The 13960-nt window shown below is 47.7% G+C and overlaps 1 protein-coding gene across 1 annotated transcript in view; it reads left to right on the forward strand.

Annotated features, from left to right (window-relative positions):
- The window catches only part of FGF5 (fibroblast growth factor 5), a 29462-nt gene extending 17539 nt beyond the window's left edge, over window positions 1–11923 (forward strand). The window contains exon 3 of the mRNA XM_035113459.2: window positions 11570–11923. Within this exon, the coding sequence (XP_034969350.2) occupies window positions 11570–11923 (354 nt within the window). The remainder of the gene's footprint in view (window positions 1–11569) is intronic.
- The last annotated feature ends 2037 nt before the right edge of the window (window positions 11924–13960 follow it).

Raw genomic sequence — 13960 nt, forward strand, 5'->3', positions numbered from 1 at the left:
CCCCACTCACCACACGCAGGAGGGAGGAGAACCCTGAACAATGGTGCGCAAGCCCTTGTATAGATTTTTGAAATTGCCCACCCTGTAGCCCAAGACCACCCTCCTAAAACATCATACATACATCACAGGAGGTGGTCTACAGCATAGGAGGTGGTCTACAGCACCAATCCTGTCTCCCAGGAGACCTGATAATGGTCACTGATTGCATTACCTGGGCAGTCTGGCCATTCTTTTGTGATAGTTAATGCTTTAGTTCCTGAATCCAGCTCATAGGCTCACCCTATTCATACACAAATACGCCCCTGGCACAGGATTTGCAAGCAAAAAGACATGGGGAAGGCTTTCCCCATTTGCCTCCCTTACTGCAGAGGAATATTTGAGGAGAGTCAAAATGGCTTCAGGATTGCTTTCAGACACATGGTTCATATATTTAGATATGTGTGCATTTATGAATATTTATTCTATATTTGTGACCTTGAATTTCTTACTGTATAACAGTACTTTATGAGCATGCGTAGAAACTAGCTTACGGAATATGGTAAAATGTACACTAATTTCCCACCTGGCATGCGGCCCCTGGGAGGTTACCCAGAAGAGAATGTGGCCCCTGCGGAATTCCCCACCCCTGCTGTACTGGAAGAGTCCCTCTCAAGTGCTGCCTTGGCAGATGCCCATACAAAGATGGTGGCCTGCCTTTGGCGTGGTGGTCCACAAGTTGAGCTGTCCAACCCCCCCCCCTTTCCCCACCGATGTGAAATCGTCTTGTTATTTCATGTTATGAAATCCTGACATGATTCAGCGGCTACCGAAATTAAATAAGCCCCCTTCCTTGGCTTCCGGCTAATTGATGTGGTGGTTCCAGACCAGATGACCTGGTTTCAGACAGGTCACCCTGAAAGGTCAAGACCCGCAATTCTTCAGCCAAATCAGCACAAGAAATTAGTCGAAACCCGAGCCGAATGTCTAAAGTTCACTGGGCTAAACAATGCCGATAATGTAAAAACAGCATCTGTTGTTCTTTCCTGCTTTGGCAGGGCGCGTTTATTTTGTGGGATAATGAGTTCGAGGAGGCGCAAGGAAGTGCTGCGCCTGTCACTCAGGGAAGCTCTTTGATTTTAACGGCGTTTTGATTACTTCTAGCTGAACAAGAGATAAAATCAAGTCCCACTGCTGTTTTTGGGTTGCAGGTGGGGGTGCGGGAGGGAGAGGAAGCGGAAGCAATTTTGTGGGCTGTAATCGGTTTCCCCTTCTGTATCTGAGGCCTGGCCTTCCATTTCAAGTGGTAATCTAATTAAATTATAAAGCAGTTTGTTTTATTTTTTTTAAAATAAGGAAACTGGATTCAGGAGCCACATTAATCCTGGCAATTATCAGCTTCCCAAGCAGATGGCTCACATTTTTTGTTCTTAAAGGAGCAACTCCTGTTATAATGTTCCAGGCTAAAACCCGATGCCCACATACATGCGGAGCAAGTTGCAGGGAAGCCAAGGACATTTTTTCCCCTGAGTAAATATGCATTGGGTCAAACTCAACACCGTCCCGCCCAGCGGCTTTTCCTTTTGTAAGGTTGTGTTCTCAAGCAGAAGCTTTACCGTTTGAGGAAAATATGTATCTCGAAGAGGACATTTCTTTCTCTTCTTTTACAAATGTAACATCCACAGGGCAGTTAAGGGTTCGCTCAGTGTGCTCGGTTCTAGCAAACCATTCCCACCCATATACTGTATAAGATAATAATCTGTGGGGTTTAACAATGCAACGCTGAGCTCAATTGTCATGCTCGTAAGGGAATACCCATTAGCAAGGAGGAGGCTGCCTTGCTGATGTTCCCAACTTGTACAAAAGCAAAATTGACAAGAGGCATCTTCAGTGTAGCATCCCATTTTAATCATTCTTTCCTCATTGATTGCAAAGGCAGCTGAGCAAAATTAATGCCCTGCGAGACAAAGGATTTGCTCTTCTGGTTGACACAGATCTTGGCAGGGTACAGGAGCTGCTTCAGTAGCCTCAGACAAGATCGCATCGATACTTTTTCATCCTTTTGTACTAGCCCGGATGGCCAGACATAGATTAGAAAGAAGAAATGACCTTCAGAAGAGACATCTGTTGTATTGGATGTACCCCACTGTTAATACTCTCTCGGGATCCATCCGTCAAACAAGTATAATGTTAGAAATCCCAGAAGTCTCTCTCTCTCTCTCTCTCTCTCTCTCTCTCTCTCTCTCTCTCTCTCTCTCTCTCTCTCATGTCTAGGAAAAATCTAGGCAAAATCTAGACACCCCCTCCCGCCATCAAATAGCTGAAGTTAGATAGAGAAGGAAAGTGATAAAGAGAAGCAACCATGTTTCTGTATGCTCCAGTGGCGTAGCAGCATTTGCTGCTGCCCGGAGCACACATGCACATGGCGGGCAGGGCATGGAGAGTGAACAGAACCCACCGCACCAGCCAGGTCCTTGCCACCGACACCTGTGGGTGGGGGCCGGGCTTGGGCATAGCCAGGATTTCTGTTGAAGGGGCAGGCTTCATGTTGGGTAGGGGGGGGGCAGAACCTCAGTTAAGTATTTATATTGATTTACTTGGCTACACCCATGGGGCCGGGTGCAGAGGGTTCAGAGAGCCCACCGTGCCTTTCCAGCCATTGCCACCAGAGCCAAGTGGGGCTGCATGGAGGAGTGTGGCCAGCTGACACGGCCCTTGGTATGTGAATTACCCCCAGATGCTGACTGGGCAGCCATTCAGCAATTGGGCTGGCGATGTGGTGGCGAGGCCAGGGAGGGCTCCGGGACCCAGAGACCCCTGGTGGCAGCCAGGGCAGGACTGCATGGGGGTTCCTGGTTTGTGCCCCCTCAAAATCATTCACCCAGGGCTAAGGCTCCTCCCTGCCCCTCCCTATGCCTCTGGTGTGCCCTACGGTCATGTTTGAACTACAGTGGAACCTCGGTTTACAAACGCAATCCGTTCCACGGAGGCATTTGCTCCCCGAAGGCACGCTTTTGCGCATGCGCGAAGCGCTAATAGAGCACTTCTGCACACCGCACGCTGCGCAGATCACCTCTGCGCATGCGCAATCTGTGCAGAAGCGATCTGCGCATCCAACACCGCAGAACCCGGATGTAAACACTTCCGGGTCTGTGGTGTTTGTAAACGGAGGCGTTCATAAACAGAGGTAGTTGTAAACTGAGGTTCCACTGTATCTATTAGGTTGGGCATGTATAGGAGAATGAGCTTTGGGTGTTGCCTACCCCAAAGATAAGAGCTCTCCAAGGTGTGTAAGAATCTGTAGAACATCTCCTCTGTGTTGTGTTTGTCATATTACCGTCACCCTGAGGTCCAATGGCGGTTTACACCAACTTAAAATACAGTTAAAAACTTACAATTTAAAAGACACAACCACAAAAACAACAACAATGTGGCTCCTGAAAATATAGAGCTGTGTCCTCAGCATTTGATGAAAACTGCATAATGAAATTGCCATTCTTCTGGGAATGTTGAGGGTGGCAGGAGAGGATATATTGATTATTAATATCCTTCCTAATTCACGCTAGCAAGTTCCTTTATATAGCAAAGTCACATGCCCCTTCTTACACAGCAGAAACTGGTTGCAGACTCGTGTGAGCCTCTTAAGACAATAAAAAAATTCAATCTGGCTTGCCCAGATTGAGATATGTTCTATTATTTCTGGTAAGAACCCTTTGCTCCCTCCTAAAAGAATAAAGTCACAACAGTCTTATTCATAAGTAACAAAAAGTAGTTTTACTCCTGATCAGGCAGAGCACAGTGTGATCCCTGAAGGCAGGCTTTAGGCTTAAAGTTACAAACATGTAGAAACAGGTTTACCCCATATGGGGGATAATCTAGGGAGACTGCTGGCTGGCAGCTAGCAGTACAGTCCGGGTGAATCAGGAAGTTTGCAGGACGAAAAAGAAGATCAAAGAGAGGGAGATGGCTGCGTGACTTGGCCTTTTACCAGGTCTGGAAAGGTCACACCCACCTACTAGTCACATGCAAGGAAGGATGCTCCAGGCCAGGAGGAACAGGAAGTTTTGACTGATTGGACCAAACATTCCCTTGCATGTCCACTCTAGCAAAACAAGGAATGTTGTATTTGACTGCTCCCAGTGGAGTACATCCTACGTTTATACGGGGAGGGAGTTCTACAATTTGGGGGCCGCCAAAGAACATGCCTTCTCCTGCCGCCCCCTTGCCCATCTTCTGAAATAATACTAATACTAATACTAATAATTTAATAATAATAATAATAATAATAATAATAATAATAATAATAATAATATCCCACCCATCTGGCTGGGTTTCCCCAGCCACTCTGGGCGGCTTCCAACAAAATATTAAAATACAATAGTCCATCAAACATTAAAAGCTTCTCTAAACAGGGCTGTCTTCAGATGTCTTCTAAAAGTCTGGTAGTTGTTCTCTTTGACATCTAGAGGGACGGCGTTCCACAAGGCGGGTGCCACTACCAAGAAGGCCCTCTGCCTGGTTCCCTGTAACTTGGCTTCTCATAGTGAGGGAACCGCCAGAAGGCCCTCAGCGCTGGACCTCAGTGTCCTCGGTGTCCAGGCAGAACGATGGGGGTGGAGACACTTCTTCAGGGATACTGGACCGAGGCCGTGGCAGAGGCAGCAAGAGGGTCCTCTTTGCCAATCTTAGCAACCGGGGTGGGTCTGTAGGGAAGGGGGCAGTCTCTCAGATATGTGGGACCTGAGTTGTTTAGGTTTTAAATGCTAACGTGAGCACCTTGATTTGGTCCTGGAAATGAACAGGTTGCTGGGTTTTTTCTCCCAAAAATGGGGTTATATTTGATCTCAATGAAACCCTGGCCAGTAATCTGGTCGCTGCATGTTTGACCAGTTGATGTTGCCAAATAGTATTCAAGGGCAGTCCCATTGCACTAATCTAGTCTGGGAGTTACCAGTGCATGGTGACCAAGTCATTTCTGTACGAAAGGGTGCTCAAGAGCAGGAGTGGAGAATGTTTTACCAGCCCAAGGGCAACTCTGTTTCCTGAGCAACATTCCAGGGGCCACGTGCTGTTCCTGGCCAGGGAAAGAGGCAAGAAGTGGGTGGAGCAAGAGTTCTGGCACTTACATTAGTACACTAGTCTACATTCTAGCTATGCAAATATCAGTGGTATCTACACAAACACACCCCTCTTTATCCTGAGGGCAAAGGACCATAGCTGCCAAGTCCGGATCGTAAAGATCCGGGATCGGCAGCGCGCGCACGACCGGAAGTTGCGTGACGCAACTTCCGGTGGCGCTTCGCCCTTCTATGGTCACCAGAAAATGGCGGCGCCAGCGCCGGAAGTCGCTTCCGCGCATGACCGGAAACACGTAAAAGCGACTTCCGGCGCCGGCGCCGCCATTTTCTGATGCCCATAGAAGGGCGAAGCGCCACCGGAAGTTGCGCCACGCAACTTCCGGTCATGCGCGGAAGCGACTGCCGGCGCCGCCATTTTCTGGTGCCCATAGAAGGGCAAAGCGGCACCAGAAAAATGGCCGCCGGGAAGAATCGAATTTAAGGGACAATGCCGGGATTTTCTGCCAAACGGGAGACCGCCGGGAAACGGTGAGAAAAAAGGGGTTTTCCCGGCGGATACGGGATACTTGGCAGCTATGCAAAGGACAAGATGGTGCAGTCCCCATTCTGTGCACAAAATCTAGATAGACTAGTGGTTGACTCTTACTTCGGCACTGGTGATGGGCGGGGTATAAATAATAAATTACTACTACTACTACTACTACTACTACAGGGTAGCAGAGTCCTCCAGTGTGGTGTAGTGGTTAGGAGTGGTAGACTCGTAATCTGGTGAACTGGGTTCGTGTCTCCGCTCCTCCACATGCAGCTGCTGGGTAACCTTGGGCTAGTCACACTTCTCTGAAGTCTCTCAGCCCCACTCACCTCACAGAGTGTTTGTTGTGGGGGAGGAAGGGAAAGGAGAATATTAGCCGCTTTGAGACTCCTTCAGGTAGTGATAAAGTGGGATATCAAATCCAAACCCCTCCTCCTCCCTTCTTCTTCTTCTTCTTCTTCTTCTTCTTCTTCTTCTTCTTCTTCTTCTTCTTCTTCTTCTCCTTCTTCTTCTTCTCCTTCTTCTTCTTCCACTAGCACACATTTCTAGCCACTTAGAACTTACCGCCTGAGGCAAGAACTTGCAACACTCTGCCTCTTGGAAGGGCCAGGCTTGTGGTGAGGCCTGGGGAGAATCACAAGGGCCCAACAGAGAAGCCTGGAGGGCAGCCTCTGAGGTTCTCCATGCCTAATATGGAGAGTGGGATCCCCAAAGCCAACCAGCTCCAGTCCATTTTTCAACCCTAGAGATTCCATGGGACATCACAAAATCCAAGATCCCCAGAGTACTGGGGCAGGGAGCGAAGAGGCAGATTGTCACAGGACAAGACCTCATTGTAATCAGAGAAGGAGAGGAAGGCCATTCAGCTGCTAACCTCTCCATTACTCTCTCCTTCTCTCCCTTAATGAGTAGACCCTTGACATCAGGACCCTCTCCCATCTAACCAGACCTATTGATGGATGAGACACACATTTCCGTGCCAAAACAATCCAAACTCCTTTGGGAGGCAATCATGTGGAATTGTGTTCTCAGATTTATAGCGAGCAAGTCAGCAACGGGAATTCATTGTAACGCTATCATCTTTCAGCTCCGTTATATTGTTAAGTAGTTGCTTAGCTGAATCTCTCTCCTTTTCTGGTGGGGAAGAACAAGAGGAAAAGGGAGTATAAATGGTTCTTCTTTTCTCATGCAACCCATTGCGATGGAAATTTTGAAAGTGCTTCATTAAAACCATTGTCTCCCTTTCTCTCCAGCAAAAGGTTAAAAGGAGATGAAAGGTTATCAGGAAAGTTGTTTTTTTTATAAGACTCTCTGAAGGGAAATGCTTTTATTATTTATTCTGTGTATTTATATTCCACCTTATCCTCCATTGGGCATAAGGAGGCATATCTGTTTTTCCGCAGCCCATGTTAGCCTTACAACAACCTTGCGAGGTGGGGTGGGCTGAGAGACACTGAACTAGTCCAAGGTCAGCCAGCGAACGTCCTGGGCGCATCTGAATTCATTACAGTCAAATCAGGCACCCTAAATCAGACCTTTCATATGCACAAGCAAATATCAAATGCCGCTGTTTAACAAAAAAATATAACTTCTGTCCGTGTGCCCATTGTTTCAGACATCAAATTAAGAGATTGGCATTCTGGATAACATCACTTTGATCACTGGACTTGGGCATTTTGCAGCACTCCCCCCCCCTCCACATACCCCAAGGCCTGCTGGACACTTGATGCTAAATTTTGTAAAGATTGTATGGCATACATCCATTGACTTTTCCCCAGGATCTTGAACAGAGTGGCCACATGCTCTCTTTTACAGAGGGCAGTCCTATTTGAGTAAACCAGGCACCCCCAAACTTCAGCCCTCCAGGTGTTCTGGACTACAATTCCCATCTTCCCCCGACCACTGGTCCTGTTAGCTAGGGATCATGGGAGTTGTAGGCCAAAACATCTGGAGGGCCGCAGTTTGGGGAAGCCTGGAGTAAACCCTCTGCTTAAAGAACTGCCTGGTCCAAGTCTGCTTGAAAGATAAAGAACTTTAAGGCTGAGTAAAGCACAATGAAGATGTTGATTACCCCTCCCAGAGTTACAATTCACAGCACCCATAACAAACCACGGTTCCCAGTATTCTTTGGGGAGAAGTCACGAGCTTTAAGGAAGGAGAGCAGGGGTGGTGGTGGTCTTCAACTTGCCCATCAAAGGTCACCTGACCACAGTCTTCCCCATTACAGTATTTTATATTGTTCCACACTCCACCAGGAGCTCCATACACACTGCCCAGGCTTGCACCCCAGGAAGGTCACTTTGGTGCTGCTAATGCAGAGGTTTGACTTCACCCCTGGAGGCACACCCCATTGTCTGTTGAGGCAGAGGGAAGCCAACAACTCCTAGCAAGAATCATAGAATCATAGAGTTGGAAGAGACCACAAGGGCCATCCAGTCCAACCCCCTGCCAAGCAGGAAACACCATCAAAGCATCCTTGACATATGGCTGTCAAGCCTCTGCTTAAAGATCTCCAAAGAAGGAGACTCCACCATACTCCTTGGCAGCAAATTCCACTGCCGAACAGCTCTTATTGTCAGGAAGTTCTTCCTAATGTTTAGGTGGAATCTTCTTTCTTGTAGTTTGAATCCATAGCTCCGTGTCCGCTTCTCTGGAGCAGCAGAAAACAAATTTTTCCCTCTATATGACATCCTTTTATATATTTGAACATGGTTATCATATCACCCCTTAACCTTCTCTTCTCCAGGCTAAACATACCCAGCTCCCTAAGCCGTTCCTCATAAGGCATTCTTTCCAGGCCTTTGACCATTTTGGTTGCCCTCCTCTGGACACGTTCCAGCTTGTCAGTTTCCTTCTTGAACTGTGGTGCCCAGAACTGGACACATTACTCCAGGTGAGGTCTGAGCAGAGCAGAATACAGTGGTACTATTACTTCCCTTGATCTAGATGCTATACTCCTATTGATGCAGCCCAGAATTGCATTGGCTTTTTTAGCTGCTGCATCACACTGTTGACTCATGTCAAGTTTGTGGTCTACCAAGACTCCTAGATCCTTTTCACATGTACTGCTCTCAAGCCAGGTGTCACCCATCCTGTATTTGTGCCTTTCGCCCCCCCCCCAAGAGTGTAGTACTTTGCATTTCTCCCTGTTAAAATTCATCTTGTTTGCTTTGGCCCAGTTGTCTAATCTGTTAAGGTCATTTTGAAGTATGACCCTGTCCTCTGGGGTATTAGCCACCCCTCCCAATTTGGTGTCATCTGCAAACTTGCTCAGGATGCCCTCAAGCCCATCATCCAAGTCATTGATAAAGATGTTGAATAAGACTGGGCCCAAGACAGAACCCTGTGGCACCCCACTAGTCACTACTATCCAGGATGAGGATGAGCCATTGATGAGCACCCTTTGGGTCCGGTCAGCCAGCCAGTTACAAATCCACTGAATGGTAGCATTGTCTAGCCCGCATTTTACCAGCTTCTTTACAAGAATATCATGGGGCACCTTGTCAAAGGCCTTGCTGAAATCAAGATAGGCTATATCCACAGCATTCCCTTCATCTACCAGGCTTGTAATTCTGTCAAAATATGAGATCAGATTAGTCTGACATGACCTATTTTTCAGAAACCCATGCTGACTTTTAGTGATCACAGCGTTCCTTTCTAGGTGCTCACAGACCGTTTGCTTAATGATCTGCTCTAGAATCTTTCCTGGTATTGATGTCAGGCTGCAGGGCAGGGCCGTCTCAAGCACGTCGGGCGCCCGGGCGCCGTGGTGCGGAGATCGCTCTGGCGCACCTGCCCCCGCTCCATTTCTTCCTGCGGCTGGTGGGCAGGCGCAGCACGCAGCACGGTTTCCCCTCCTGGGCTGGCGCCCTGGCCCCCCGCACCACCCAGACTACCCCTAGAGCTGGCCCTGTCAGGCTGACTGGGCGGCAAGAGCTGCATACCACCCATCCTTTCTAAATCTGTATATATACAATGATTAGCATTTGCAGATTGTATGCAAAACCATGGCCTCCTTTTCCAATTACCAGACCTTTAGAAGGCATCTTAAGACAGCCCTGTTTAGGGAAGCTTTTAATGTTTGATGGATTTCTGTATTTTAATATTTTGTTGGAAGCCGCCCAGAGTGGCTGGGGAAACCCGGCCAGATGGGCGGGGTATAAATAATATATTATTATTATTATTATTATTATTATTATTATTATTATTATTATTATTATTTTGAGGAAATGCTTAAGTGGCTATCCTAGCACCATATGAAAGTGGGGCTGGTGTTGTACTCTCAGTGGCCAGAGGGGATAAGATAAAAACAACAACAAACCAACAGATTTACCAACCCTTCAGGGCTTTTCCATCTCACAGTAGCCTGTGGGATCAGGCCAAAGGCTCATCTGCTTCCATATAATTCCCCATCTATGGACCAGCCAGAGGTGCCTCTGGGAATCTCACCAATAAAGCATGAAGGCAAGACCACATCCTTTTTTTATTTCCCCCTATGGCTTGTCACTGGGTATACAGAGCCCTGTGGATGGGCTCCAAAAGTACTCACCATCCATAAATCAAAGCTAATTACACACACACACACACACACACACACACACACACACACAAGCTGGCCCTGCCACACGTTGCAGTGGCTCATCCCTGTGACTGCCCCCACCCTGTCCTGATCCATGACCTATTCTGCCCCCCCGGCTCATCCCTGTGAATCCCCCAACTCCCTCTCCCCCCCCAACCCCCACCCAGGCGAGTCAGTACCTCCATTCGGCCTAGTCTGTAAAGGCTTCGGCCTAGTGGGCGAGATTATGGCAATATTTGCCATCTGTTCCTTTGATGTCCACTTGGGGGTGGTATATTTTGCCTTTTTTATAGAGAAAATCATGTTTTTAGGTGTGTTAGGGGTGGGATCTTAACACTCTAAGGTTCTGCAAACAGTCTCATATTGGCAAGGAACGCTGTTTCCAAATTTGAGCGGAATCGGTCAAGCGGTTTCCAAGAAAAGTGGACTATAACAAACAAGGCCCTTCTACTATCTATCATCTATCTATCTATCTATCTATCTATCTATCTATCTATCTATCTATCCTTAGCATCTCTCTCAGGTTATAGTTAAGTTGCACATTATTTCCCCCCTCCATGCATCTTAATAGTTCAAGACACGCAAATAAAATGAATGATTATGTGTCACAGTGGCCAGCTCCCTTCCATTAGAAAACAAAATGCTCCAATCCATTGTATTCTCACACAGGATAAAATTGGCTTTACTGGTGACTTGAAGCATCAATATGGGGGACGTGTGCACTCTATATGCCCTTTATGGTTAGTTAAGTGACTGTTTCTTACCTTGCATTATGCTAGTCATGCAAAAAGAGAAGGCGTTTCTGCAGCCTCATGAGAAATTTCAGGGAGCTAATCGGGAAGTGTGGACAAGAGAGAGTCTAATGAATAATTTGAAAATGCGGGGAACACGTCTAAAGTAATAATAATGATGATGATAAAATACCGTGTTTCTCCAAAAATAAGACACCATCTTATATTTATTTTTCCTCAAAAAAACACATGGTGGCTTATTTTCAGGGGATGCCTTATTTTTTAAATAAGTATGGTACAGTTTAACCTACAAGGTTATTTCTTAACCTACAAGGTTAAACTGCCTATCACTATGGCTTATTTTCGGAGAAACACGGTAATAGTACTTGCTGGGGTTGATGAGAGTTGTGGCTATGCAACATCTGGAGAGCCAAAGATTCTCCGCACCCTGTCTAGATCAATAAAATGGGCTTAGAAGTCAGGTTGCCGTTTATTGGTGTTTAAATCGTATTGTGCATTTATGTGCTGTGATCCACTTTGAGACCTTCAGGCGAAGGTTCGATAAGAGAAATAAGAAATAGTAATTGTAGGCCAACACAGGTACAGTGACAACGCTTTTATAAAGCCAGCATTTGCTGCTATTGTTGTTTTCCCCCCCTTTCTAATTCCCTAGGCCAAATTCACAGACGACTGCAAGTTCAGGGAGCGGTTTCAAGAAAACAGCTACAACACCTACGCCTCAGCAGTTTACAGGACTGAGAAGACGGGCAGAGAATGGTACGTGGCCTTGAACAAACGGGGCAAGGCGAAAAGAGGGTGCAGCCCTCGGGTGAAACCCCAGCATATCTCAACGCATTTCCTCCCGAGGTTCAGGCAAGCAGAACAGCCGGAACTGGCTTTCACTGTCGCCGTTCCTGAGAAGAGGAAACCACCTGTCGCTATCCCAGCAAAGCCAAAGGTCCCGTTGCCGATTCCTCGGAAGAACTCGCCCCCGGTCAAATATAGACTCAAGTTTCGCTTTGGATAGTTAATGGCCCATCTCTCTTCCACCGAGGAATGCCGTTTCTTTCTTTCTCAGGAGCTGTTGCTGCTTGTACGCGACACCACAGGGCAGAAGAGCGGACGGGATTCTGCTCTGCGTTTCACTGCGCCGGGAGGTCCTTTTGGAAAGAGTCGTGTTCGTTTGGGTCCCTAGCGCCCGAGTTTAATTCACTTTTTTTCCAGTATAGCTACAAATGAAGTGGAATTCTCCAAGTGCTCTAAGGCGTAGGGCGCCGAAGATGAGCGGAAAGGTTGTTTGGGCAGGGGTGGGGTGGGGATGCCTTAATTTTCAGTCTCATCTCTCTGCTTTCCAACTGCTGAGCATGGATTGCGCTTAAAACGGCTGTTCAAAACTGGCAGGCGCTACTGCTGCGGTAATGTGTTTTCCTGCCTTGGCAGGGATTGGACTATATGACCTTTGAGGTCCTTCCAAAACCCATGGTTCTGTGACTGCTGCAAGATGTGAAAGATTACCTCATATTTTGAGTCTTTTTTTAAAACTCCTGATAATTGATTTCTTACTGTGATCTTTTCTTGTGAGAAGGGGGAGGAAATCGCTCCTGTCGTTTCCATGGCCCCCCCCCATCACCTTTTTCTGCACTTTTAAGATTTCCCCACCCCAGACATACCTCAGACAAACAAAAGGTGGAGTCACCCAACTGGTTTATCTCATGATTTTGATTTTAAAAACGCCATTAACTTTGGAATCCAGCAGGGGGGAAATAGTGGCACAGCAGATTTGAAAAAGTGATGCAACAAAAAAACCCGAAAAGGTTCTATATGAACCCACAAGGCCAAGGCTTGTGGTTTTAAAATTTGCACCGTGTTTTGTATACACCTGTTCTCTCCTGGAAGTCCTCTGTAGTCGAGTAGCCTTTTTTTTTTTTTTTTTAAGACAAAAGCAAAATTTAAAACCAAATTGGAGTTTCCAGTTCTTCAGTCAGAACAGCCAATGAATTTCAAAGGAAACCAAGAGAGTTGACTAGCAACATTTCATGAATGGGGTGAGATTGCTCATTCCTACTTCATATTCACCATGGGCTCCTGCTACTCCAGATTACCATTTTGTTATTAAGCATTCATCCTAACTTGCTTGGCCAGTGGATATAGGTCTTCCTGTTAGTCATTCATTCATCCCAAACCTTTCAATGTCAACCCCCCCCCCCATCACTTTCCTAACAGCAAAAGGTCATTTTGCAAAAAAGTGGGTTTCTTGTGCCAGGATAACAGAGGTTCCGGCCCGGCCCATTGATGAGGCAAGGTGAGGAACCTGGCCTCGAGCAGCAGAAGTCTAGAGGCGGCACCCAGCTCACCTCCTCCACCCATCCGCCCCATATCCAGCGCTGTGGTGCAAAACTCCCTCCATCCCCCCCCCCCGCTTCCCAGAGTTGTCAACCTTTTTTTAGGGAGGACGGCACTGCCGGCAGGGCTGGGGGAGGCAGGCAGTGGCTGGAGGGCAGCTCCTCCGGAGGGGAAGAGGCTGGACCATAGCTGCCAAGTACCCAGAAACCCCCGTTTTTACTTACCTTTTCCCGGTGGTCCCCCGTATCACTTCGTCTCCCGTTTTTCTCCGTTATTTTCTCCTGATGGCAGCCATTGTTTTTCTGATTTGCCCTTCTATGGGCACAAAAAAATGGCCGCCGGCGGCTTCAAAAGTCGCATCTACGCATGACCGGAATTGCGTAGACGCGACTTCCGGTGTCGGCGGCGGCCATTTTTGGTGCCCATAGATGGGCGGGGCGACACCGGAAGTTGCGTCAATGCACTTCCGGTCATGCGTAGAAGCTACTTTTGAAGCCGCCGGCGGCCATTTTTTGTGTCCATAGAAGGGCAAAGCGACACCGGAAGTTACGTTGACGCGACTTCTGGTGTCACACGGCTGCCGGTCCCGGATTCTGCAGTCCAGGACTTGGAAGGTAAGGGCTGGACACGGCACCTCCCGGCTCAGCTTCGTGCCACAGTGGCCACAGCAGACGGAGGCTCCGGGTGGGGCGCTGCTTCGGCAGCATGGCGGAGGTGGGCG

The sequence above is a fragment of the Zootoca vivipara genome, chromosome 9, assembly GCF_963506605.1.
Source record: "Zootoca vivipara chromosome 9, rZooViv1.1, whole genome shotgun sequence".
NCBI lineage: Eukaryota > Metazoa > Chordata > Lepidosauria > Squamata > Lacertidae > Zootoca > Zootoca vivipara.